This window comes from Pomacea canaliculata, linkage group LG2 (assembly GCF_003073045.1).
Source record: "Pomacea canaliculata isolate SZHN2017 linkage group LG2, ASM307304v1, whole genome shotgun sequence".
NCBI lineage: Eukaryota > Metazoa > Mollusca > Gastropoda > Architaenioglossa > Ampullariidae > Pomacea > Pomacea canaliculata.
Window position 1 is genome coordinate 34,497,175 of NC_037591.1, and position 27,373 is coordinate 34,524,547.

Genomic DNA, 27,373 nt, shown 5'->3' on the forward strand with positions numbered 1-27,373 from the left:
TTTGATTGGGTTAATATAATTAAATAAATAGTTGAAAGTTAAAACTTATTTATTTAGCAACGTAGTTAACAAGATTTCAGCAGAAACATTACTTTAATTTATATTTGTTTTTATTTGCGTTATACTTCAGTATTCTCTGCTGACTTGTCAGACTTCGAGAGCTTTGGACATAGCGATCAGGATGCATGCTATCCCTTTCGCCAAATATGACAGCTCTCAGCAATAAAAGTAATTAATTAAGCACATGGTTAGGTAAGTTCATGAAGAAAAACTTCATTATGAATTAGATGAAAGACAAAACGATAATTCTAACCAATTCCACAATGAGCAGACGATTAACTAAAGGGAGTGAACTTATTAAATCCTACGGAAGTGGTAATTTGAATGACAGAATATTTAAAATACCCATTTAATTAACACTCATTAGTGTTAAACATTATAATCATTCACATAATATTATTTTTTATTTATTTTGGTAGTTGTAACAGTTCTCGCTATTTCGAGATATCCACCATTGCAATCCAATGTACACAATACCTAACTTCAGCTGGTTGTCAAGAAAGAGCTAAGGGTCCACTGAAAGGTAGATAATCTTCAGAAGAGTTTAGTTTATAATTTTCTTATAGTCTGTTGTTTACGTTAGAAGCTGTATTTTAAACACGTATTACCCATGGAAGTTATTTCTGGGTTATTATTTACCTTTCCTTGCTTGTTTTCTCAAAATTTGATGCGTTGTCACTGATTAGATGATAATTCACAATCGTTGGCATTTGAAGCCTAATAAATCAAGAATATTCAGGGTGTGTAATATCTTGAAACCATGAAATTTTAGTGGAATAAGTTTATTGTAAAGTTGAATGGTGAGTCGACTTGAAATGAAGCAACATTTTAAAATTATCTTTGGCCCCTTCAAATTTGAAAATAATCTTTTTGCTTAGCAAATAAATATAACACATCCACAATTTTCACATGTCCCATGCATGGAAGAACTGTCTTTACAATTATGTTCAAGATTTTTTTTTTAAACGGAAAAAATAAAATGTCTAGATATATTAAGTTTGAAGGATACTTTTGTGTTTATGCAGTTGGACTAGGATGCCACACAAGCTGCAGTTTCGGGTTGTGCATGCTTCTGGAGAGGATGATGTACACAAGGCAGGTGACCTGAATTACCACGGCCCTCTTGCTCAAGGATGGCAGTCTTCTAGGTATATAATTTTTTTTTTACTTCATAATTTAGTCAGAGTTCATTAAGATTGAAATTTCCACCCATGGCCAGCCCTGATGAGAGGGAGGGGCAGGAAAGGATGGTATACTAAGCCCTGTGGCTTTGAAGGCTGCCCAGCTTGGATCAGTATTTTTTTTTCTTTTTTCTTTTAATCAAAAGCAAACATAAGAGGCACCATAAGGAAAAATAAAGCTAGATTTCAAAGAATGCTATAAAATGTAGACTTCATGAATGCTAGTGTTAATGCTACCTCCAATAATTGTACCCAAGTCTGTAGTCTCACACATGCATTTGGGTGAAGGATATAAACCTTGCATTGTCTTTAGTCTGTCAAATTTTTCATGCTCACGTGTTACATTTTTCTATAGAAGGGGTGCAAATAGTTTTATCTTTGTGCATCATTTTCCCTTATTTACTTACCACTCATGTGTACACAGCTCTAAAATGTTTATATCATGTAGTGTTGTAGATCCTAGTTGGGTACATTTTTCCTAATGTTTGCTGTCTATATCATTTTACTAAACAAAATGAAATGTTGATATTCATATTGCCAGTCAAGTTATAAATTGTAAGCATACTGTTATATATTGGGAAAATAATAAACAATTGCAGTTAATTATTATTGCAAGGAGCCTGGAAAGGTCGTCTGCCTCAGGGCCTGTGCTGGCTTTTGGCAGCCATGCCCAGGCTTTATATTAAAGGGCATGCTTGATAATTTTCATAATTAGAAACAGCTCTTTGAGAACAGTCCAGTTTCAAAATGCATGAGTATGGTGTTTGTGTTGGTCTGGCAATATTATAGTTTGAAACATTTTTTTTTTTAGCAGAGTATGCATCAGGTCCCTTACTTTTGGGCTGAAAATATTTGTTTTCTTGAGTAATAATATTATGTTAGTGTTTATTAATGGGTAATATGGTTGTTAACATTTTTTCACATTCAGCTCAAAAACTTTTATCTTTGACCAGTGATATAAGATAAAAAAAACTGATTAAGCTAATGAAGAGCAATTGCTTAGAATAGTATGGGAATATAGCATACTTTTTTAAACTTAAGACATTTTCAATGTATAATGTGGTATCAATTGCTTCTTTAACTTGCTGTTATATTAATAATGCATACCTTTTCTAAATATTTTACAAAAATTATCAAGCATGTGTGTACATATCTGTTTGTTAAAAAAACATTAAGTCAGTCTATTGAGTTTGCTGTCAGCAGGGAAGTGCACTATGACATTGCTTTTAGCATCATTATTATCCATTAAAACATGCAATTTGCAGTCTATATTGGGCCCTTAAGTTTTCTTTGGAGGTCATTTATTTCTGAAGTACGTATTTTTTGTCTTGTAAGAAGTACATATTTTTATCTTGAGGAACATTATTTGGTCAGAATAAATGAATTCTGATTTATCACTCTTTCTTCTTTCAAAACCCCTCTCAAATCTTTCCTTTTTCACTTGCCATGGTTTCAAGTTCTTCTGCTTGGGGATAGGCTGTATGCATACACATTTTGATATTTATTTTAAATGCTTGCATTATTTTATGTACAAATATATGTGTGTGTGTGGTGGGGAGAGACATGCATGTGACATGTACATGTGGCATAGGCTATGTGTATACAATACAATACAACTTTATTAATCCGCAAGGGCAATTACAGGTATGATGACACGCCAGCACACTAGAGGGAAGATTATGTAAGAGATTAAAGGGAATAGATTCTGGCGACATACACACACACATGTGCACAAACACCCACTCATATAGTAACACAGCAACAGGAGGTTCAGTGGGCACAAGGTCACCTCAGGCTGACACATCATCATCATCATCATCATCATCATCATCATCCAGAATGCTGGACTGTCCAAAAACACAGTGCCTAAACTCAAACTTTGCATCATGCTGAAGCAAAGACTAAAAAGAGGCTAAGTCCACAAGCTGCAGATCACTAGAAATGAAGAAAACTTACCAAATGCTATGGCCAGAAAGCTGCAAGATATCACCTGCATTCAGTATGGCATTAAGGAGCAAAGGAAATCCTATTGCTCAGTTTACTCAGCTACTCTGGAACAGCTTGGACCAACCACCTGCTGTCATCAACTGGTTTGATGAGAGAGGTAGATATCCAGGCCTTACTATCAGAAAAATACCATCTTTTCTGTCCACACTAGAATGATCCAGCATGCGTGATAAAGTACAGAAAAGGCTCCTTGAAATGCACAATACCTGGCTATGGAGGAAAGCCGATGAACTCCAGGGCTGTGCTGATAAAGGAAATGCTCTTACACAATGCTCTTTAGGCTTTCTGTGATCCAGTCAACTGGATCTTTCTCCATCCTCAATGTTGGTGGAGTAAAGCTCTTAACTGAGAAACAAGACATTCTGGAGAGATCAGCTGAGCGCATCAACATTTTCCTCATCTTCACGTCTTCTATTAAAGATGAAACCATTGCCAGCTTGCCCCAACTGGAAATAAAGTATGACCTTGACACACTACCTACAGAAGAGGAAGTCAATAAGACCATTAAGCAGATGGCAAATGGTAAGGGCCCAGGATCAGATCTATCCTACCAAGATCTACAAAACAGGGGTTTGGCCTTGTTGCAGATGATGACTCAACTCTTCCAGTCCATGTGGAATGAGTTCATGGTCCAGAAACTTTAAGATGCCAGTATAGTCCATATCTAAAGAAAGGGGAAACATCAATCGTGCGATAATCACAGGGGTATCCATTTGCTTTCTATAGCAGCATGACCACTGGCATGACTCAACTGATGTTTTGCAGGTTCTGCCTATATCCCCAGGATATTGTAGTGCAGCTGGAAGAAATAAGCCGGATCAGAAAGATACAAATCTTGAGTCACCAGTACTTGATTCGTGAGTAAACTATTCCAATAATGCCAGACTACAAATAATAATAAGAGAATTTGTAAATTGCATTTCCCATGTAGAGGTGAGTTCAATGTGCTGCACATAAAAGACTACCAATGAACCAACAGGGAATCCTGCAAGAAACACAAGCATCAGCAAACAGACACTACAGTTATTATATAGGGCAGTTGGGTCAACCAGAAACAGTCTGTTTTAAAATTTACTTAAATTATTTGGTCATGTTGGGGAGGTAGACGTAATAAAGATCACATTGATATAGCAGAATACATCTATGAAAAAAAAAGGGTTTGCAATACAGAAGGTCTTGAGGTTTAACTAAGTGCTTTTTCCACCAGGAAGGACTTTGAAACTGGGCTTTTGATTATATTCATTCAGATTTATAGAAGATCCTTAATTACCATTCCTGATGTTTTCAGAAGACTTTAGCTTAAAATTATTTTCTAGTGATACCTTTAAGAAGGAGTTATACATCTCTGGTTACAAAAGACCAAATTTTAATCTGTTAACATTCAGTTTCCTCTTAATATCAGCTTTCCTGATTAGGCTAATAGTTAAAATTATAGAAATCACAAGCATACTCTTGGAACAAATTCTTATTATATAATGTTTCTTGAAATTTTGTTTGCTACAGCAACCAAGATTGAGTTTTTTGTTGGTGATGTGCCAGATGGGACCCCCCTTTTACTCGAAAATGCAAGATATACACGACTTGGGTTGGTGGCCTTTCTTTGCTTCTGTATTTTGTGATAGACATGGAAAGAAATTAGTCTTACACCAAGAAAAAAATTATTTGCTAATTTTTCAGGAGGGAAGACTAAAGAGGAAAATATTATGAAATAAGTATATGATTTAAAAATTTATGTTGAATTTGGTGATGCACAATTAAGTTCTGTCGTGCAATTCTCCCTCTTCCTTAATCTTATGCCTCCTGTTCATTGGCCATATATCCCATGCACATGCTAAATGCAACATTAACCCCCACCCCCCAAATCTGTCCTCCTGTATGTTTCAGGTATGTATCTCTCTCTGACAATGAAAAGACAGGTTTTAAAGCTAGGGAACTCAAGTCGGTCCATGTTGATGCTGTGGGAAGATACCTGAGGCTAAACATCCACAAAAATCATATCAACAAACATAACCTTTATAACCAGGTACTTGTTTCTAATAATGATTAGAATGTCAAAACAATATTTTCATATGGGCATTTTTTTTTCTTGATAGATTAATTTTATGGAATTTGAGGAAAAGAGCATTGCTTATTCAGTACAAAAATTGTTTACTTATGTTTTAAAACATGATTTAGACAACTTTTTACTTATAAGTAAATACTGACGTACAGCTATTCTTCTCAAACGCCATTTGCAGGTTGGCATTGTAGCCATTAATGTTATTGGGGATGAAGTAAGGAAACCTGGTGATATCAATGATCCAGTAAGTTGAATTCTTATTGTGCTTGGCTTATTTAAGAGATGGAAACTGTAGTCTTTCTTTAATTTGTCAGTCAGTTTTTTTTTTTTTTGTTTACCAGTGGTTGAAATTTGGCAGATGATAAAATTCAGATTTCTTGGGATGAACTCTTTTGACTTTTGAGAGATGTGATTGCAGATGTAATTATAAATGAAAATTGATAATTTAGACTTTGAAGTAAGCCATGTGTGTCCTGATGGAAGCTGTTGCATTTCCAGGATTTATTCATTGATGTGAATGACAATCGTGCAGTTGACAGAGACCCAATTCTTGATGGATTATTCAACAAGTAAGATTTGATTATTTCATTCCATCTTTAGAGAGCAGCCTTCTATTTTTTTGGGAAAGGGGGGATATCTTGACTATAGTAAATTTAAATTAACAGAAGACCCAAAGTAATCTTATTTGATCAATTTGCAGACCAGACTATATATCGCCATTGGATGACCTTGCCTTTGACATGTACCAAGATCCTGAGATTGCCCAGATTATTCGGAAATTAGAACGCAAGAAACAGGAAGCTGTGCTACGTATGTATTCTATAACATTTACCTTGGATCTTTTTCTTAAGGCTTGTTCCCATTTCTTATTTTTCCATTGTGTGTGTGTTAGGGAGAGAGAGATAGACCAGATGTATACATACATGAGAAACTGTTTTAAGTGTATGCATGTGGACATAGTTGCATTCTTTTAACTGTAATAGTTGACATTTATGAAGAGATGTGCATTCATTGTAGCATATTTAATTTTGTATGCGTCTTTCGTGCATAGCATATTGCGCTTGCCTCCACATAAGAATTGTCATTGTCATTGTCATGGGGAAATGTACTATACAAATTCACTTACTAATTTTACTACTACTAGTCTTTTAATTGCCTCCTTTTTTTCTTACCCCCCACCAGAGGAGAGATATGACTATGCCAAAAGGTTAAAATTGGCCATTGCTGAGCTGCAGAAGGTTGGTATTTTAACCATTCTTTGATTTGGCTGAAAACCTTCCATAGTTAATGATTCACATTATTAGAACTACTAACCCAAAGAAGAGCAAAGTAGTTACATGTTGGATGATATTGATGTTGGAAGTTTTTTTCCTCATGATTGTTTCTCCTGCTGAGTCATGAAATCTTGTGACTGTGGTCTGTGGCTGTCCCTGTCTCATTCCATTCCTTTTACCTAACCATTTTTAATGGTTTCTGGAGAAAGCACTATTTCTCTGTTTCTAGCTACAGATTTTGGTGGTGCATGTGAAGGATATCATCACTTATCCATAGTATGTCACATTTCCCTCACTCACAACACTCATCCATTGTAGACCTTTTAAAAAGTAGAATATGATTAGTTGAAAGTGCTCTGTTTTGAAATGCATAACAATGCTGTTTATGTTTGTGTCTGGCAGTATTAGAGCTATAGCCTGGCAATATTTCTCACAAAATGTGTCTTTGAACAAAGAAAGAATATATCAGGTCATTTACTCTTAGGTTGGAAAAGTTTGTCTTCTTGAATGATAATATGCTGTTGATGTTTATTAATGGGTAATATGATTATGAAAAATTGTTTCAAATTCAACTTGCATACTTTTCCTCTGACTAGTTATACAAGATATATAAAAGCCAAGAAAGTTAATGAAGAGCACTTATATAGCATATTATGGGAATAGAGCATACATTTTAAAGCTGAAGACATTTTTCACTATATACTGAATAAGCCATTGTTTTTTATTTTGCTATCATATTGTTAATATTTACCTGCTTTAAATATCCTTACAAAGTTAATCAAGCATGTTAGTTAAAATGATGCACAAAGAGCTTGGAAATATCTGCATGTGCAAACACACAATCATTTTACCATTATCATCTCGCTTTATTGTTTGAACAATAACATCAGGTAAAAGGTAACACTGAACTTCTTTTAGTAATCTGATTTGTGTAATCTTCAGTATAAATTAACAACTCCATTTTTAGTAGTCTTTTGCAAAAAATGTAACTTTTAAGCCTAGACCAACAGGATAACTGAAAGTTCAAATTGTGGATAAAGTCCAACACTTACAGAAGAAATATGATGGCATCAACTTGACCTGATTTATGTATTCCTTTTTTTTTTTTGAATTATAGACCTTTAACTTTAGCTCTTCGCTTAGATTAATAACCTTAACAATGTGTTTGATAAGACCTCTGACTGCATTTTATATGGTTCTAAAAAATAATAATAATACTTTTATTTTTAGTTAATATATTGACATCTTTAGACCTATAGTACATGTATTTTGAGAAGTTTGATGTAAAGATACAATATCCTTAGTTGTGTTTATGAATGAAAACTATATGGACTCATAGGTTGGGGAAAAACTGGGAAAGATGGAAGTTGAAAAAAGGCAGGCAGTGGAAAATGAAGACTATGATAAAGCCAAAGTCAAGAAACTTCAGATGGATGAATATCGCCTACAGATCTACAAAGATCTCAACATCAATGACCTGTTAGAAACCACTGGGGTATGTGTCTTAGGATTTACACATTGCTGGGGACTAATAAGTTTACTTTCTATAGGTTAGGGTCATGGAGTGATCCGTAATGTATAGCTTTCCAGATGTGAAATTCAGAACATCTGCTGAGGGTGTTTAGATGCATATCCATGCTTGCAAAACATTAACTGTTACTTGTAATGGAGCATGCAGACGCACTGTAGATGAATGCTTGCATGCAGTTTATGCATGTATGCAGAAACCATATACACGGTGGAGGTACACTGTATGTACATGCAAAATGTATTTTATGATATTAAACCTTGTCAAATAATTTATGTGCAACTCAACGGTCAGGTTTTGCTTTAAATTTTTTTAGATCATGTGTTTAATGAATTTAAAATGGATAATTTTATTAAAAAAATGTTCAAATTAATGATATAAGAAAATCAGTCTTTTTTGTTATAGAAATTTGTAGCACATTTTCATCCACCACAAGTCCTCCAGAAAATATGTGTCCTAATTATTGCATTGAGACTAGATTAGTAAACATAGAGCTTCAGCTACTGGAGATCACATTTTGCTGTCTATTGCTAACACATTTCATGTAAAACCTTTTTCAACCAGTGCTGTTTAATTTTTATTTAAACTTGCTTTTCTTACAGTATTTCTAGCTCCTGAGAACATTTGTGAAGGGAAAAGGAAAAGTTGCTTGTGTAAGGACTAATAATGTAGCTTCATCTAGGAATAAAAACTCTTTAGTTCAAAGATTTATTAAAGGCTTTGTTACTTTGAAATAATGTTTAAGCTCAAGCGTTTCCAATGTTTTCCTAATCTTTATATTATTTTGTCATTTTCATGTCTCCCACAGACTCGACATTCAATGAAAATTGATTTTGGTAAGTAACAGAAGTTTTTAGACTTCGTTCTTGTTGGTAGAAAGATACTTAAATTGCACCCCAAACTATTTGCTGTTACAAAAAGTCATATTTATCTGTAAAGATTCTACGTTCTTTTTTTTTTTTTTTTTGCCATAAAATCAGCAACAATTGAAAAAAAATTATTCTGATTACTTATGCAAAAACAGTTTTAAACATACAACTTTTTGAGGTGGAAACATTATTGCTATCAAGTTATTGTATTTATTTTAGTTAAACCATGTTTCATTCTAGAGCAAATCTGAGGTAAGTGAGTCAGTAGGAACCAATCTCGTCCAGTTCTTTCTGGGATCTTCACTTGTGGTACATCTGCCTCACCAAATATATACTGTTAAAGCTAGATGTCTTATATTGTGAAGGTTTCACCTGTTGAACAGCTCAGTTAACAAAATACCATGTTATTTCGTAGTGCTTTGTATTGCTAGTTTATTTCAGCTTAGAAGACTTGATTCTTCCCCTGTGGGACCCCGGGGTATGCTTGCCTAGCAAGCATTGCAAGAATAGGGTCCCTGCCATCCAGCCAGGCATGTCGTAAGAGGCGACTAAGGTGGACACCTCACCTAGAGGTAAAATAGGTTGTGGTAGGGCTAACAACCCCACCATGTAAAAAAAATCCTGTTACAGAAACTAAAACCAGAGAACTCGTCACAGATGGCGAAGGTAATGAAGCACACCAGGAGACTGGACTAATGACGGACGACAGCCAAACCCGAAAGGGAGCTGGCGCCCCGACAGCGGATTTACTGAAGCCGAGGCAGAAGTTGAGGGTGGGGTGCTGGAACGTCCAGACCTTGTACCAGACTGGCAGGATGCTCCAATTAGTCAAGGAGTTTGACAACTACAACTTGGACATCCTGGGAGTCAGTGAGGTCAGATGGACCGGCACGGGAAAGAGGAGACTAGCGTCAGGACATACCATCTTGTTCTCAGGAAGATCAGACGCTCAGCACTCTGAAGGAGTAGCTCTACTCCTCAACAAGAAAACGGAAAAGGCACTGCTGGAATGGAAGCCTTATGGACCAGGCTTTTGAGAGCAAGATTCCATTCCAAGTACACCAAGCTGACAGTGCTAGCCTGCTATGCACCAACAAATGACTCTGAGGCAGAAGACAAGGATGCTTTTTACGATCAGCTCCAGGCAGCCTCAGAAAGCGTTCCAGCCACGACATGTTGCTCATCATCGGCGATCTCAATGCCAAGGTGGGAAGTGACAACACCTGCAGGGAGCATGTCATGGCAAACATGGAATCGGAACCATCAATGACAACGGAGAGAGACTGGCAGACTTTTGTGAAGAAAACAACCTACTGATTGGAGGCACACTCTTCCCACACAAAGACATCCACAAGGCAACATGGACATCACCAGATGGGATCACAAAGAACCAGATAGACCATGTCATCATCAACCGAAAATGGAGGAGCTCACTTCAAGATGTTAGAGCCTACAGAGGAGCAGACATTGCCAGTGACCACACTCTTGTGATAGCCACAGTTTCTCTGAAGCTGCGTCGATCACGAGGAAAACAGGCACGTCAGCAGAGAGTGGACTCCGGCAAACTAAAAAATCCAGCCACCGAAAGGGCCTTTGCTATGGAAGTAAAGAACAGGTTCCAGGCACTAGGAGACCAACAAGAGATGACCTTAGACGACTTCAATCGAGTCTTACAGGAATCAGGAGAAAAAATACTGGGCTTCCAACGGAAAAAGAAAGAACAGTGGATCAGAGAAGAGACATGGAAGAAGATAGAAGAGAGAAAGTCAGCCAAACAAAGAATCAACAGCACCAGATCTGAACGCCTGAAGGAACAACACAGACAAAGATATGCAAAACTGAACAAAGAGTAAAGAGGATGACAAGAACTGACAAAAGATATCACATAGAGAAACTGGCAGATGAAGCAGAAAATGCAGCAAGTAAAAATGACCTGAAGACACTGTACAAGATAAACAAACAGCTAAACAACGGGTTTAAGAACAGTGATGTGCCAGTGAAAGACGTGAACGGTAATGTCGTCGAAGGAGAGCAGGAAAACTACAGCGCTGGAGGGAGCATTTTGAGTCAGTTCTGAACAGACCAGATCCCCCTCAGCTTGCAGACATCCAGCCAGCAGCTATAGACCTTGACATCTGCACAGACCCACCAAGCCTGGAAGAAGTGACAGCAGCAGTCAAGACAATGAAGAGCGGCAAAGCACCAGGGGCAGATGGAATAACAGCAGAGATGTTGAAAGCAGATATAAATGTGACAGCTCCCAAGCTGACTGAAATCTTCAGGCAAATTTGGGAATCAGGGCAGGTCCCTGTTGCGTGGAAGACAGGCTCATCTTCAAGTTACCCAAGAAAGGAGATCTTGGAGACTGCAATAATTGGAGGGGCATAACACTTCTTTCCCTCACCAGCAAGGTCTTCAGCAAGATTGTTTTGTCAAGATTGACGGCAACTCTTGAGAAAGACCTCCGACCACAGCAAGCAGGATTTCGCCCTGGGCGATCCTGCTCCGAACACATCTTCATTCTGCGACAGATTCTGGAGCAGAGCAACGAATGGAACACACCGCTGTACATCAATTTCATAGACATGGAGAAGGCTTTTGACAGCATCCACCGCGAGTCCTTATGGAAGATCCTGAGGCATTACGGAGTCCCTGCAAAACTTGTTCAGGTCATTGCAATGCTGTACAGCGATTTCAAATCCCAGGTTGTCTGTGACACAGAGCTCACAGACCCCTTCAACGTCAGTACTGGGTGAAGCAGGGCTGCATTCTGTCGCCGTTCCTCTTCATCCTGGCCATGGACTGGATCATGAAGACTTCCACCGACAGCGAGAGGAGAGGGCTCAGATGGACCATGACTATGACAGCAACAACAGCACTGGAAGACTTGGACTTTGCTGATGACATTGCCCTGCTGTCACACCGCCACCAAGACATGCAGGAAAAAACAAAGGCCTTCTCAGAAACAGCTGGAAACCTTGGCTTGAAGGTCAGCACAAAAAAGACTAACAGTATGAGAGTGAACGCCAGAGTCCAAGACAGCATCAAACTAAATGGAGAAGAGATTGAGGAAGTTGACAGTTTCACCTATCTTGGGTCCAAAATGTCAAACACTGGGATGCGGAGGTGGAGATTCGAGCCCGACTGGCGAAAGCCAGTCAGGCCTTTGCCTCACTCAGGAGCACATGGAAGGCAAAAAACATCAGCCAGAAGATCAAGCTGAGAATCTTCAAGTCAAATGTGATCAGCACCCTCCTTTACGGATCAGAATCTTGGAAGATGACCAAAACCATCAGTAACAAGCTTGACGTCTTCCAAAACAGATGCCTCAGGCGCATACTTAACATCTTTTGGCCAAACACCATCACCAACGAAGAACTCCACCGAAGAAGTGAAACCGAGTCCATCACCACGCAGGTTCAACGAAGGCGTTGGCGATGGATTGGACATGTGCTCCGCCAGCAGACAGCAGACCTTTCCAGAGTCGCCCTACGATGGACTCCAGACGGCCGAAGAAAACGAGGCCGCCCAAAGGAAACTTGGAGAAGAACAGTGGAAAGGGAGATGAAAGGAAAGGGCTGGACATGGGGTCACCTAGAGCGTGTTTCAGCCGATCGACATCGGTGGCGGACTCTGGTTGAGGCCTTATGTGCAACCTGATGCACAAAGAGGAATAGATAGATAGATAGACTTGATTCTTTACCTTGACAGAATTTTAATCTTGTGAGGGAGTCGCTTGTTTTGCTTGTCTCCAGTGTGCCTAGTCAAATACAATTTTACTAATTACAGAACAAAGAACTTTTTATTAAAAGGAGTGTTTAAAGCAAGGGCATTGTTGGCATCATTTAATCAGACGTGATAAGGAATCTGTTGGTGATTACTAGGTCCTGAGTCGTACCGGCAACCTACTCCACCTCGGCTAATTGAAAAAGAATACAGCCCCCCACCTCCGGTGCTGCACTCACCAACACCACGAGTAGCTTATGATGAAAGACCCTTGCCTGCAGCAAAGAAGTAAGTTTTTTTTTCCCCTTTATAGAAATGCAGTTTTCTTTTTTCCCTTATACCAGATCTTTGTACATAACTCTCATGTTCACCCCGTCAACGACAGAAATAATCTTTCTTGTAGTTGGATTATGTTTTAAAAGTGCTAGATAAAACTCCGCTTTTGTAAATCCTGCCTTACACTTTTTAAAGAATACTTCATTGTAGAGCATTCTTTATTCTTTGATGATGCTTAAAACAGCATTCTCAATTTGTAGAGCATACTTAAAGTATAAAACCATTTAGTACACTTTTTTCAATGCTTTAAGTTCCAGGCGAAATTGCTTAATTTTGCAAATGTATTCTTAGATGCTTCTTAATATACCAAAACATTAATGATCATTTTAGAGCATGTTCAACATACAAAATCATTTTATATTTATTTGGAATGCTTAAAATTTTAAGGTAGCTTGTATAATTTCATAGCAAGTTTAGAAACTGACTTAATCATGTAAAATAGAAAAGAATTTAGCATTTTCTGAGGGTGCTTTATATTGCAAGTATAATTAATAATTTTACGTCATTTTTTTAAACCTGATGCCTTTATAGAGTTACAGCTTGCAGTAACAGCAACTTTGAGTAATTTTAATTGCAACATTCTGTTTCTGCAACAGCTTTCACCACATATGCATCATATCCTTTCTTGCATTGATTGCTTACCCTGGTCATGAAGAATCTGGGTAGGGATTTCACTGAGCAGAAAAAGTATTCAAGAATCTAGGAATACTGACTGAAAAATATAAATTTATCAAAGTGTCTTAACATTGAGAAGAAATAAAAGGTCTCATTTTAAAAACAAAGGATGCTTACTTGAGAGCATTCATATATTAACTGTCCCTTCAGTGTTTGCCTGTAAATTTCAGGCTTTCATCATATATTGCTGCTTTATGGAGGTTCTTTAGATTTTCTTTAGTCCAGGGTTGAGCATCAAATGTCTTGCTTAGATAATACTTTTAATTGCTGAACTAGCAAACCTCCTGCACCACAACCTGAGCCTTCTCAGCCTTCTGCTTCTCCTAAGACACACAGTGAGCGCAATCTTCCAGTTCAGAGGTAAGAGAAAAACAAAAGAGGGTATTGATATCACATGACTGTGGCTTGTTATGGGGTGGTTGGTGTCAGGAGGGAACATAGGAATGCTTTGTTCATTTGTGTGGCTTAGCCCCTGTGGGCACAGCTTCTCATGCTGGGGGTGAACACCCAGCCTTTCTGTGGCTGGGTGACTAAGCTGACCTACCCCTTTCTCTTATGCTAAAACTTTTTTTGGTACAAAAAAATCTGTAATTCTTACCATATTCTAATTTGTTTGTTATGTAGAAAAAAAATATTGTGTACAGTATGGTTGAGGTTAGCATAACTATATACACAGTTTTTAAATGTTTTATTAAGCAATGATTTATTAACTGCTTATTAAATTATAATAATGAACAATGTACTTTATTAGTAAAAAGTTGCATGATTTGCAATTAGCTTGACAGCTAAGTCAATCTTTCCTCTCTGTTTTTTGCTTCAAAATCTTTATTTAAATATTCAAGTTACAACAAATCTTGGATTAGTCTGTCAAGAGTTTATTGGAGTTTATTTAAAGACACTGGTGTAAAAAACATGTTCAAAATGATTGTTTTCGTTTTTTTAATATAAATATGACCACCTCTTTAGAAAGAGCTGAAGCAAGATGTACAAATATTTCAGAAATTTTTTTTTTTTAATTTTCAGACCCATAGTTGCAGAGGAGGAGTTAGAACCAGATATAAACCAAGGTGGTAAGTTTAATTTTTTCAAGTACTTTTTCCCCACAAAAGCAGTGGGAAATATACTAGGCTAAAAGTTCCACAAGCAAGAACCGCTCGATATCTGCACTCTTTTATTCTGGCAGCAGTCTGCATGTACAGTCAAATCATGGCTAGAACATGTCTTTGAGTGAAGGTTCTCAGACTTCTGGGTTTTCTTTTTTTACTTGAAGTATCATGTAATGTCTAATGTTATATTACCATTGCAGATAATAATTTCCTGAAAGGGATTAATAAAGATGTTTTGTTTTTGTATTTGTAGTTCTGTGTAGTTGTTAAGTAGTGAATCAGTAATCCATATCATGCTATTAGTGGAAGTGGCATATTGCACTTATTTCAGCAACAAACAACATTCAAAACAAATTCTGTGCAGGAGTTTTAGGTTCCTAATCAGGTTCATTATCTCAGTTTTCTGTATTTTACTTATATTTTTATACACTTCTCTGTTGTCTTTGTCATTTGAAGAGCCTGAGCCTATGACTGAGGTAGATCTGAGGGAGGCATCTTCTGCCATTGATGTCTTTGGACTTCCACTTGTAAGTAAATGCAGATGTCACTAGAGTTAATAAGTCATCAAGCAAAAATCTGAGCACTGTACTGGGATTAAGAAATATGTGATGCTGCTCATATTATAAAAATCTGATTGTTAGACGATTGAGTCAATGAGGTTTTTATTATTGCTAAATAGTCAAGGTACATGCTAATAAGAACCTGCAGGTAACCTCTAGTAACAGCTAATCACCTTTTAAGCCAAACATCAGAGAAACCAGTGACTTAACTTATTGTGCTGAACCCAAAAGTGTGTAACGCTGGTTAATAAGACTTTATTCTACAATTAATCATCCAGGTGTCCAAGGCTTACTCCAAAACCTGGTCCTATCGTGAGGATGCTCTGCTGGCTGTGTATAAACAGATGCAAGAACTGTCATCGTCTTCCAATAAGGAAGATGCAAAAACTATGATGCGGGCAGCCATATTTTTGGTAAAAAAAGGAGTTGATGACAATGTTTATGCAGTAAGTATATATTGCAAATTTTGCTTTTGTGTGTGTCTGTGGTGTTGGTCGGGGAGGCATTTATTCACATCCTATTTTTGTTCTCTACAGATATTTCAGGGTTTTTTTTCTTTGTGACATGGGCCCCTTTACCTTGAAAAAAAGATGTGAATTTTTTTTTTCAGCGATGTCACCAGGGCTATAGATTATAATGTTACAGAGAATTCTACATTTTCAATGGAATTCTTTTGACACTGGACTTTTTTTCTTTTAGAAACCATCTGTACAGCAGCATAAAGCTTGTGACACTGGACTTCTGGACTTGTGTCACATGTGCCACAGATTTTACCACTACAGAGAATTCTGCATTTTTGTTGGAATTCTTGTGACATCAGACTTCTTTTTCTTGATAAAAGACTTGTCCTTGACAGTTCATGTCGGCTGTGCTAGAGAACTTTCTGCTAGAGTTTTTCTATGCTTCTTGTGTCAGTCGGCTGCCTGATAAACTACCTCGGTTCCCAGCTGTGCTACGGCTGCAAGTCTTTGGAATAAGCCGTTGTGTTTGCAGTTCTTGATATGTTTTTCTTCCGAACCTTGTGACACCAGTTCCCTTTGGTCCAAGTAGCATTGGACGTAAGTGTGCCGTGATGAGCCATCTCAGGTGGGATCTATGTCATGGGGAAGGTACCATTGGCTACAAGTAACGCGAGATTTTTGTTTTCTTACCCACTAGCTGTTGCGGGTTACAAGTGATCCTTTCGTCTGAAACGCCTTTCTTCCCTCTTGTGATTGTCCTTGTTTGGATACTGGGGTTTTTATATGGACTAGGGTTGGCTGGAGTCACTCTTCATATTTCAGGATTCTTTCTACCTTCTCAGATGGTTGTTTCCTCCCTTCACCTGACTTTTATTCTTGTATGGTCATGCTATCAGATACAATCAAAGAAGAAATAAAATTTTGAGAGTAAATTCTCTTTCTTTGAGACTTACCAGATGACATGACATCAAGGCCCTCCAGACCTCCCCACTGTTTAGGTAGTGTTAGTAGAAAAAAAGCAGATGTTTTGGCCATGCATTTGGCCTTTTATGCTTTTATAGGGCAGTTGCTCACCTGACTAGTGGAGTGCTCTGCATGCCAGTTCTAGCTCACTGTCAGGGAGACAACTTTTTGATGATTGAAGAGCTAATATAAGCCTTTATCTCCTAAGATTATGTCATCTGGTAAGTCTCGAAGAAAGAATTTACTCTCAAATTTTTGTTTTAGGTTTGTAAGCTACTTGGTGTGATAATATATCATTCACCCTTTTTGTTGTGATGCAGCCTTGCAACTTATTTGTGATGTTTGAGATATAAGTTAAAATACCTTCTGAATATTTCTTTAATGTATAGGTAGTCAGAGGTATTCAGGTGAATGTGTTAAGATTTTGTGTGATCGGATACATGATCATTTGTGGATAAACAGTTTTTATTATCATTTGTTCTTAGGTGTTCAAGGCAGCTCTTTCATTACTGAAGATGCTTTTGACAGAGTTTGTTCCCAAGCATAAGTAAGTGGCATGCTAAAGGAACATTACTTTTGGAATTAGATAATGAGTGATAAGCTACATTCTTTCATGATTTTTTCTAAATTCTTCAGCTTTGAAAGTTATATCTTTGCCTGTATACTGTTATGAGGTCACAGCTTTGACCTCTTTCTGTGCATGAGAATTTCAGTGTAAGGTTTGTTCCTTATTTTGAGAAGAAATGTCTTGTAGTCTGTGAAGTTTAGATATTTTAAAAATTGCAATTAAACCTTTTCATTAGTATCAAGATATTGGTCCTAAAAATGAAAAATCAACATGCTGACAAATTGATATCACTATTATTGATACCAGTAGCATTATCAAATCCCTATTCCTTCTAATAAAAAAGAGTTGTGAATTATATTTTGCATGTATGCGTGGAGTGTAAAACGGCAGGGCTTCTGCTTACGCAAAAAATTGCGTACAGTACGCATTAAAAGTTCGGAGGACCCCTTCAATTTTCGTCAATGGGTCCCCTTCAAATCTGGGCGAAGAACAGGGACCCCTTAAAAATCTGAAGAAGGGGCCCCTGGGACCCCAAAAAATTTAGCCTTAGCAGAAGCCATGAAACGGAATTTATATTATGTCATTCAGCCGTTTTTGTACTTGGTAACTGGCAATGTAATGTTGTATATATTAGTATTTAGAAACATTATTATTATTATCATCACAATTTTGAGTTGCACCATTTGTAAAACACATGGTTTTTCTAGTTTTTGTTATTTCAATTTCTTTGAAGTGCAGCTGAAGACATCAGGGTTAGATTCTAACATCTAGTCACTGAGAAGTTTAAAAAAATAATCCTTAGTTTTAAAATTATTTAGTACCTTTTGCCCATGATTTCTTGATACTCTCTCACTATAGTGCTGGAAGTTTTATTTTCAGGTTTTGGATGTTCCTGAAGGAATTATAAACATTTGTTAATAGCATCCCAACTTTTGTATACTTAGGCATGTGGATGGCAAACGAAAACAGTTTTAATGACATGAGTTCAAAAAAATTCTCACCCATAAACTACAACTTCCATTTAAGATTGTGATCTAAATAATATCTGTTTTATCAGGATTCCTAAGCAAGACACGTCATCTGCTGTCGAAAGAAGTCTGCAAAATCTACTTCATAAAACTGGAGACACAGTAAGTTACATTTTCATAATTTTTTTTTGTTTTGTTTAATTTTGTGTCTGCTGTATTTCACTACAGATATAGGGAATGACTATTTTAGATATGGTTGTGTACATAACTGTAATATGGATTAAAAAATTGGAATACATTTAAAAAAAAATTACTTCAGAATCTGTTTCACAGGATATAACGTTAAGAAATTTATTTCCCCTGTCCTCCAAGTCAAATTCACATAAAAAGGGCATTAATGCTAGAATCTTGACCCAATGTATTGGCAGGGTATATTAAGTACAGTTTGTTTCTAAATAAGGGATATCTCAGAAGGATAGTCTTTTTCCTGTTGCTGTAGCGCATTTATGTTTCTTTTTTCTTCAAAACACACTGCCCACAACATGTTCTGACTAATACATATTCAAGGTCTTATCTTTTTAGTACAGTGCATTTATATTGACTTCTTTTCAGGCTGCAAGGAATCGAGATGATGCTAAACTGTTTGTTATGGATATGGCCAGATTTCCAGAAGTAAAGGTAAAGGTTAAGGAGAAAGGTGTGAAAACAGGGAGTGGTTGGTGGGGGGAGGGGGAAGGAGGAAGGATTAAACAAAAACAAAACAAAACAACTTTATTGTTGTTTGGCCTATTACAATAACCTTTCAAACTTTTGCATTTTTGTCATATGTTTGTGATGCATTTATGTAAAGAAAAGAGGTAAGACATAACCCCTCCCAAAAAAACCTGCATGGGATAGAAGTGTGTTCTATACCATACATGGGGTTGCATAGCCTATTGACTTCAGAAGTTGATAGTGTTATTGTGTAAAATGTCCACAGCCTACACAAACAGTTCCTCACGAGTGTGTCAAGCCATTCAAGTTGAATATGGCCCCACGCCAGGCTCAAAGTCGTGCTGAGATTGTTGAGATGCTATACAAAGACTTCAGACTAAAAGAGTGAGACTTAGTGTTTATAGCATACCTTGAGCTATGTGATGCTGCTTATGGTTTGCCGCCATACACAACAGGTTCTCATATGATAGGTGCACGTTTGCTTGATGATGAAAACCAGCAAAATGTTAACTTGCTGAATATCTCTGTCTGTTGTATCTTAGACAATATTGATGGAATAGATCCTGAGCACGGTAATTGACATATGAGAATGCAGAAACAGCAGGTGTTAAGAGTTGTGTATGTGTGTTAGTGTATTAAAATCGCTTCATAAGTGAAGATGCACAAGTTGTAAGTTTCACACACACAGTCCAGTGCTCTAGCTAGGAATGTTAGATTTGTTTGGCTTGTCTTTAGAAGTTAATGTCTGTTTCAGCGGACTCACCCTTGACAATATCATGGGCTTCTGCACAGTAGCTTTGCAACACACAGCTGGGGAAGTGAGAGAAGTTTCTGAGCGAATCATCAAGCAGCTGTATCGGGATGTGGGGGCTCCTGTCAAGAGTTACCTTCCAGTTGATGATGAAAAGACACGCAAGAATACTCTATGGCGAATGCTTTTTGAATACTTTGATAAAGTGGATGGAAAGCCTAGCAAAGCAGATATAAAGGTTTGTTCTGATTTTTCAGTAATCATTGTAGTTGTGGGCAGACTCATTTTTTTGGTAACCTAGCTAAATTCCAACAGCATAGTAAAATAACATAAACAATTCTCAGATGTGTTCAGATGTATCACAACTTGCAGAACCCAGACTTGTGTTTGTATTGTATTACAGTGGATTTGGGAAAGCCCATAGAACACAAGCATCTGAGGCCTGAGTCACGCCCATGTGTGGTGCAGCATACATTCCCCTAGTTGACTTAACTGTTGCATAGATTAATTTAAAAGAGATTATGGAAGGAAAGGCAGTGAGTGAAAGAAGATGTAAAAAGTCATCATGATAAAGACTAGCTGCTAGAAAAGCTGAGTCTCTAATACCTCCCTTCTCATTGATGGATACTATTTATTTACAACGGACTTTGAATCTTCTTAATAATATGATGCAGAAGCATAAAGCAGAGGAAGAGGCCAAGAAACAAGCGGAAATTGAGGCCTTACAGAAACAGCTTAATGAACTGAAACAGCTGACTGCAGCAAAGGTATTCCCCTGATCTATGTTTATAGTTTTGATCTGGCAGTCTCAGCATTTGTTTATTTGTCAGTAACTGAAAAGTCATCCTTTTTGGAACTGCTGATTATTTCATTACTAAACCTGAAACATGTGTGAGCTGCAATGATGCATAAAGAAGATTCTTTCTAAATATAGATACAAAATATAGGTTTTTCCCTGTTTCCTCCTTTGAATTCATGATATTTATATTTTTGAAGTCAAGTTGTTTTGTGGCTTAGAAAATAAAAGTGTGCCAGATTTATTTTGTTAAGCTTGTCAGCAACTCTTTGTTTTACAGGAAGGAGGGAAAGATGGACCTAAACCGCAGAAAGTAAGTGTTTAAAATAAAATAAACATGGATGGTAAATGTCAACTGCTGATGCAAGAAAAGAAAAAAATTATCTAGGGAAACACAGTTCAAGCTTTGGCAGTAGTAAATCCCCACTTTTGAAAGATGCGATAATGATAGAAAGCCATCAATGAGATGGAGCATGGTGAGTGTAGTCCTACAAGTTTCAAGGTGTGAAAGATATATATTTCGTAAAACACTGGGGGTATGAATCTTGGCTGATTGAAAGCGCAACATCCAAGATAAAAACAGATATGACATATTAATAGATTTATCATGTGACACAAATGTCTAATTCGGAATAAATCAGCTCTTCCCATCACATAGAAACATACATAAATCATTCTAAATTGCTTTGAATCACATTAATAAAATTTGTTTAAGGAGTCTGAACATGTAAATAATTTGATGTCAGGGCATCTGATAATGCATAAATCCATAAATCATGACAGGAATAAAGGTCATGATAATATAATATAATAAATATAATATAATAAATATAATAAAGGTCATGAGGATAAGCAATGTAGGATAAGAGAATTTATTTCCCAGTTGAGGATTTGGAAATCTTGAGCGATTTAAACTGAGTGTCTAAAAACCCTGCATTTAATGGATGGGGGACCCTGTAAATGATATGGCATTTGATATATAATGTTACGAAGACATTCTCTAACCATTTTTTTAAAAATTGAAATAATAAATAATGATGGATAGGCTTGGGGTTATACTTAAGGTATTTTTATCAGATTTGTGTTGTCCGAATCATTTATTGGAGCAAATGTTCCTTTTCCTTTATAAGAAAAAGCCAGAAGCAAAGAAAAATGTACTGCCTCCAAAGACCAAGAAAGATGATGATGAAGCATCTACTTTTAATACTGACAGGTAAGCATTAAAATTGTGCATTCCTATGAGTTACAATTTTTATATTTATGTTCTTGATTCTACATTTAACTTTTTTCCCCATGTCTCATGTCCAGGTTTCTCTTCAGATGCCATCTTAAGGTCTTTGATGTTAACTGGTTCAAGCACCACTGATTAGTTTTGCAGAGAATATTTATTTTATTTTATGAAGTATATGTGAAAAGTTAGACTTATTACCAAAGGCCATAAGAGCATAAGAAAACACTTTAGCATTATGACTAAAAAGTCTGAGTATATACTTAGTATATTGCTTAGTTTTGATTCAGTACTTATATAATTTTAATGAAAGTGAGATCAGATTGTCTATTTGAGAACAAGAAAGTAATAGTCTACAATGTCTTTTCAGCCTTCACAATCAAAGTATACCAGGGTAGGCCTTGATGTTGTCAAAATATGTCCAGTTCCTTGTCATTTTGTTCTTTCCATTGTTTCTCTGTAATATAGGGTGCAGCCATGCAAAGAGTTTAATATTTGTCTTTTCCTTGTGCACATGAAAGATAGATATTCTTCTCTTAAAATCATTGTTTAACCACCAAAATGTGCTCTTGTGTCAGGGATCTTATCTGTTATAAACACAGTTTCTATAAAGAGCTGGTTCAGGGCTCAGTAAATTTATTGCCTCCAGCTTCTTGTTCTTTTTTTCATTAGCATTCTAGTTATTCAAAGGAAAAGCTCTTCTATTGGATTTTCAGACCACTTGTATGCAGATAGTGTGAAGGCATCACCTGCAAAAAATAAGCAGTATTTCAGAGGTGTTTGTTGAAATCATACCAGCCATTTTGAGAATTTATTATTATATCATTCAGGTCCATTTATGATGTGAAGTAGTGTTTGAGTCTCATACTTGTACAGAAAAGCTTTTCATGTTTTGTAAGCTTAGAAGGCATGTATTAAAATTGCGCTTGGTAAGTGTGTAGGGAGGCTTCATAGCCACTTGGCCTGGCGTGCATGACTTGAAAATCAACGGTTGTAGATTTGATGTTCACTATGGCCAATAGCCATAAAAATATCCAACCACTAGTGAATGGGTGCTAATCTTTTAGAGAATTTTGAGGCAGCAGCTTGATATACCATTATTTATGGGATTTGGAACTGAGTGAAGTACATATCAATGGTTGCTGAAGATAAAAAGTTTCATCAACTATTGTTAGTGCTTGTAGCTGCTTTTCTTTCATTGTTTACATGGTCAATTTTCTGTGCTTTTCCCTCCTGTTTATCTCTTACAGAATCAGTAATTACTACATGCATCTGCTTCCAGTCTTATTTTAGACAAGGATCAACTTCTGTTTGTTGTCTTTTTTTAATGCACTTGTCTTGTCATTTGTGGAACAAAATTGATTATTTACACAGCTTACCTAGATTTAAAAAAAATTGTTATAACCCAAATTTCTATGAATATTTTCTTGTTATTTTTAACCTTCTATGTTGGGATAAAATTTGTGTTATGTGTGGACAGATTTTTTTTTTCTTGGGATGTGAGAAGGGTTGACAAATGAAACTTGTTTCTTCAGGCTGCTCCAGGACTTGCTTGAAATGCTCTTGATGGGACCTAAGGACTGTTAGGTTTTCTCATTTTTATTTTCTGTTGCAAGCGCATGTTTATCATTGGAAAACATTTATCACATTTCTTTATGCTGCAGTCTTTGATGATGTAATGCACTGAATTACTGCCCCCGTCACCACAAAACAGAGGAAAGCTTACCTTTATTCCTCATCGCCAAACAGTTTAATGTGTAACAATCTGTAACAGGATCTGCATCTTCTGTGGAGAACGAAACGAAGCATTCACGGAGGAGGGCCTGGATATTCACTACTGGAAGAGTTGCCCCATGCTAAAACGTTGCGCAAATTGCAAGCAGGTAACTAGCATCAGAATAATGCCTGTATCATAATTCCATTTCTACAAAATTTAATTGCTTACATCAACAGGCTTTTCTACATAATGTAATTGCTTACATTGACAGGCTTTTAGTTTTGGGAATCAAAACATCTATCATTACAAAGTTTAAATATACCTGTTGCAATACACTGTTTTCAAACTACGTGGTTGTTAATCTGCACTGATAATAGCAGAGCTTCAGGCTACCTGGAATTCCATTCCAAAAAATTGCATGTGAATCTTACCTTGGGGGGTCGGCCACATTATCTGATCTTATCCTTTTTTTATAGGTGGTGGAGATAGCTACCTACACCGAGCATGTATTAACAGAATGCGAGGCAAAAAGTAACTTTGGAAAGTGCCCACGCTGTTCAGAGGCCATCCCTCACGCTGAGTTGGATCAGCACATAGCAGACAAGACCTGCAACCGTAAGCTGCCCATTGCATCTATTGTAGACTATTCACCCCTGACTGGTTTTAGCGGGTCAGTCATGTCTTATATAATAGGTCCCGTAAAAGCGTGGCAGTATAGATGGTTAAATAATTAAGATCAAACATTTTCTTCATCGTTAAGGCAGGCTCTTTACTTTCACATATGGAAGTTTGACAAGAATTATGAGCATTGACTATTTTAGTAGTGCAGATAGAATAAAAACAGTTTTCATTTGATTTAGAAAAGTGACTGTTTTAGTGACAGGTTTGCAGTTACCATTGCAGAGAAGTGCTTTATGCCCTTATATGCACCATTTTGTCTGTAGCTGCAAAACCAAACATGAACCACTGTCCACTATGCCATGAGAACTTGCTCCAGGGTGAGGAGGGTTGGAAAGAACATTTAATGGGACATGATGGCTGCAAACAGAACCCACGACGTCTTCTTGCTGTCAACAAACAACCTGGTACACTTTTCAAAGGACACCAACTCTGTGCTTTTAATTGTGGAAGACAGAATCTCTAATATTTAATTTGTGCACCACATTTTTCTGCATGAACACAGACTTAAGTTCATTGTTGGATTCAGTAATATATTATAACAGAAAATGAAATTGTAAACTTTGTGATAATAAATAATTTTTACAGATAGCTGCTGTCATCATGCTTTATTTTTTTATTTTCCTTTTGTCACATCCAGGGAAAGGCGGACAGCCATCCAGGATAGCTAAACCAATCAAAGCTGGGGGAAAGACTCCCAGATGATGAGCTGACCAAGCTGCTGTAGAGGTTGTTTCTTTAGAAAACTACTGTAGCGTAGTGTACAACATTTCAAGAGTGGAAGACATCCACAATGACTGTTCTTCAGCATGTTAGTCTTGCATTGTATTGCTAGTCTTGTATTGACAAGATATTTTGGGAACTCTGTGACCTGATGACACTAAATAATAAAAAAAGAGGCATTCAGACACTGCACTGCATTTCACACTTGCCCCAATCTGAGCTTGCTTTCTGAAAAGTATGGATGGCTTTTCCTGTAGCCTTCCTCCTATTCCACCAGTTGGTGTGTGTGGGTAAAAATATGACGTGAAGATATTATCATGCTCTTATGAAAAGATATTCTGTCAGTTTTTAGAAAACATAATATCAGAGTTTCAGATGATATGCTTCAGAACAAGTGGCAGTTGCTGTCATGGAGTATCGGCAGGAGGTGGGGGTTTATTTGTTTGCTGCTGTGCTTTAAGAGCTGTTTTGTGATCTGATGCAGTGCCTTTCCAGAACTCTCCAAACAATAAATCTGTACATTAATTTTAATACCAACACCTTCAGTTTGTGAGATTTTTTTTTTTCGAGTATGTGGCAGTGCAGAAAAACTTCATTGCAAGAAGGAATTCTCTTGTTGCTATGAAAAAAAACACAGATTAACTCATGATTACCTTGAAAGCATGTCAAAAAAAACTTCTACTCAGTGGCTGAACAAGAAACCCAGAGCTGTCAGGAGCTAAAGAAACTGTATTCATGGGTCTTTTCTAATCAGCTGGCGGTGTTGGTCAACACTTTCTCATTGCCTAGCCAAGATGAAATGGAAACAAAAATAAGAGGCATTATACTTTTTCTCCTATACTGCAGAGGCCAAATGTGTAAATTCTTTCTTTCATTGTGATTCCTCTTAATCTAGGAGAAAAAGATGTATTTAAATATTGCATGAATGTAGTGTATTGTGCAAATGAGATTTATGTAAGTCTGGATAAATATTTTTTTATTGCAAGCTATTATTTTTATTCCTAACTATGTGTAATCTGATGTAATTAATACAGCAACATATAGGGCATACATGGAGAAGAAAGCATGCATGCACGACAAGAAGATGAACTGTCTATTTAATTTTGTTCGAAACTTAGTTTGGAACACTTTTTTTGGTTAAATACGCTTAATTCACAATACTTTGTTTAGGAGCTGGGCAGTACCTTGGATGTCATATTTGTTCACTTTAAGCATTTTTCATCTTTCTCAAAGAAACTCCACTTGACTAACATTTTGAAATGATTTATTTTTTCATTTAGTAATTTTTTTAGCTCATACATGGCCAAAGGAGAGGGTTAGGTCCACCTTCCACATACTGTGCTTTAGACATGAGAAACTGCATAAAGTTCACTCTCCTACAACCACCAAGCTACCTGTTTCTTTAAATGTACACATTTAATTTTTTGTTTTCATTTTCTTCTTCATAAAAAATACACTTAAACATTGTCTGACCTATTTCTTTTAGTCTATTGCCATAGTTGTAGTCATGATCAAGCCTATTAACTCTGGAATGCAGTCTTTGGCATTCTGGTATTCTAACACGATTGTTACTGTACTTTAGTTTTAAGATCAATTGCTTTGGGATGCAAAGAAATATCCTTTTCATGTCCTACCATTGTGAGCAAAGAACTACAAGGGGTTCTGAGAGTGGCATATTCTGTCCATAAATACATGTGTAAAAGTGTACATGTGATGGTTTAACTATATAATGACTGTAGCCAGAATTTGGTGTTTATGAAGCAATTTATGATTTTCTAAGTATCAACACATGGCTATGCTTGCTCCCATTACCATCAGAACTTTCAGTCTAATGGCATGATAATACAGAAATAAAATTCATTCAGGTACTGTCTTTTAGAAGGCACTAGATCTTTCATAGAAGAGTTTTTGTCATACATTTCTCAGCTATGGGTAAAGATGGTAATATCTTGCAACCAAGAATAATCTTAGAAGCATTGAATATTTGAGAAAATATTTTCACTTCATTTTTTGCTTTGAGTAGGAAATTTCATATATCGTTAAACTTGCTCTGCTCCAAAAATGTTTCCCGTAGGATATAGGTTTTTTGCATTCTATATATAATTTATACTATGTTCAGTTTATTTATTGCATGATGCAAGTGATATAGCATTTACTTGCATATTATGATCTGTAAACTGCCTTTTACAGTGTAACTGCATTTTCTAAAGAATGCTTCTACTTGAGAAAAACAGCTAGTTTACTTATTCATTGAAAATTAAATTTCTTTAAGCATCTCTAACAATTTTAAAAAGTAGTCAAACATGTATTTCTTTTTTGTGTGGAATGGTACAAACAACAATGTCTCCAGATGATGAAAATTGTCTGTGCCTCAAATACAAAGGTTGGGTCTAATTTTATCAATAAATCCAGACGGTTCAAACAA

The 27,373-nt window shown here is 36.7% G+C and overlaps 1 protein-coding gene across 5 annotated transcripts; it reads left to right on the forward strand.

Moving 5' to 3' along the window:
• Positions 1-136: 136 nt before the first annotated feature.
• On the forward strand, positions 137-27,373 carry LOC112556333 (centrosomal protein of 104 kDa-like). Of its 5 annotated transcripts, XM_025225224.1 has the most exons (30): positions 140-252; positions 480-583; positions 1,086-1,208; positions 4,014-4,105; positions 4,752-4,833; positions 5,133-5,271; positions 5,486-5,551; positions 5,806-5,876; positions 6,008-6,117; positions 6,490-6,545; positions 7,921-8,076; positions 8,918-8,945; positions 12,863-12,992; positions 13,992-14,075; positions 14,739-14,785; positions 15,278-15,348; positions 15,660-15,827; positions 17,291-17,352; positions 18,431-18,503; positions 18,954-19,019; positions 19,321-19,439; positions 19,810-20,044; positions 20,481-20,573; positions 20,883-20,915; positions 21,733-21,815; positions 22,201-22,224; positions 23,605-23,713; positions 24,024-24,162; positions 24,492-24,632; positions 24,866-27,373. In XM_025225224.1, the coding sequence occupies exons 3-30, from the start codon at positions 1,096-1,098 to the stop codon at positions 24,928-24,930; spliced, it is 2,655 nt and encodes an 884-aa protein (XP_025081009.1). In that variant the 5' UTR covers positions 140-252; positions 480-583; positions 1,086-1,095; the 3' UTR covers positions 24,931-27,373. The 5 variants fall into 5 exon arrangements, with proteins under 5 accessions (XP_025081012.1, XP_025081008.1, XP_025081010.1 ...); XM_025225223.1 differs by lacking the exon at positions 480-583 and having other exon boundaries at positions 138-252; XM_025225227.1 differs by lacking the exons at positions 480-583; positions 7,921-8,076 and having other exon boundaries at positions 137-252.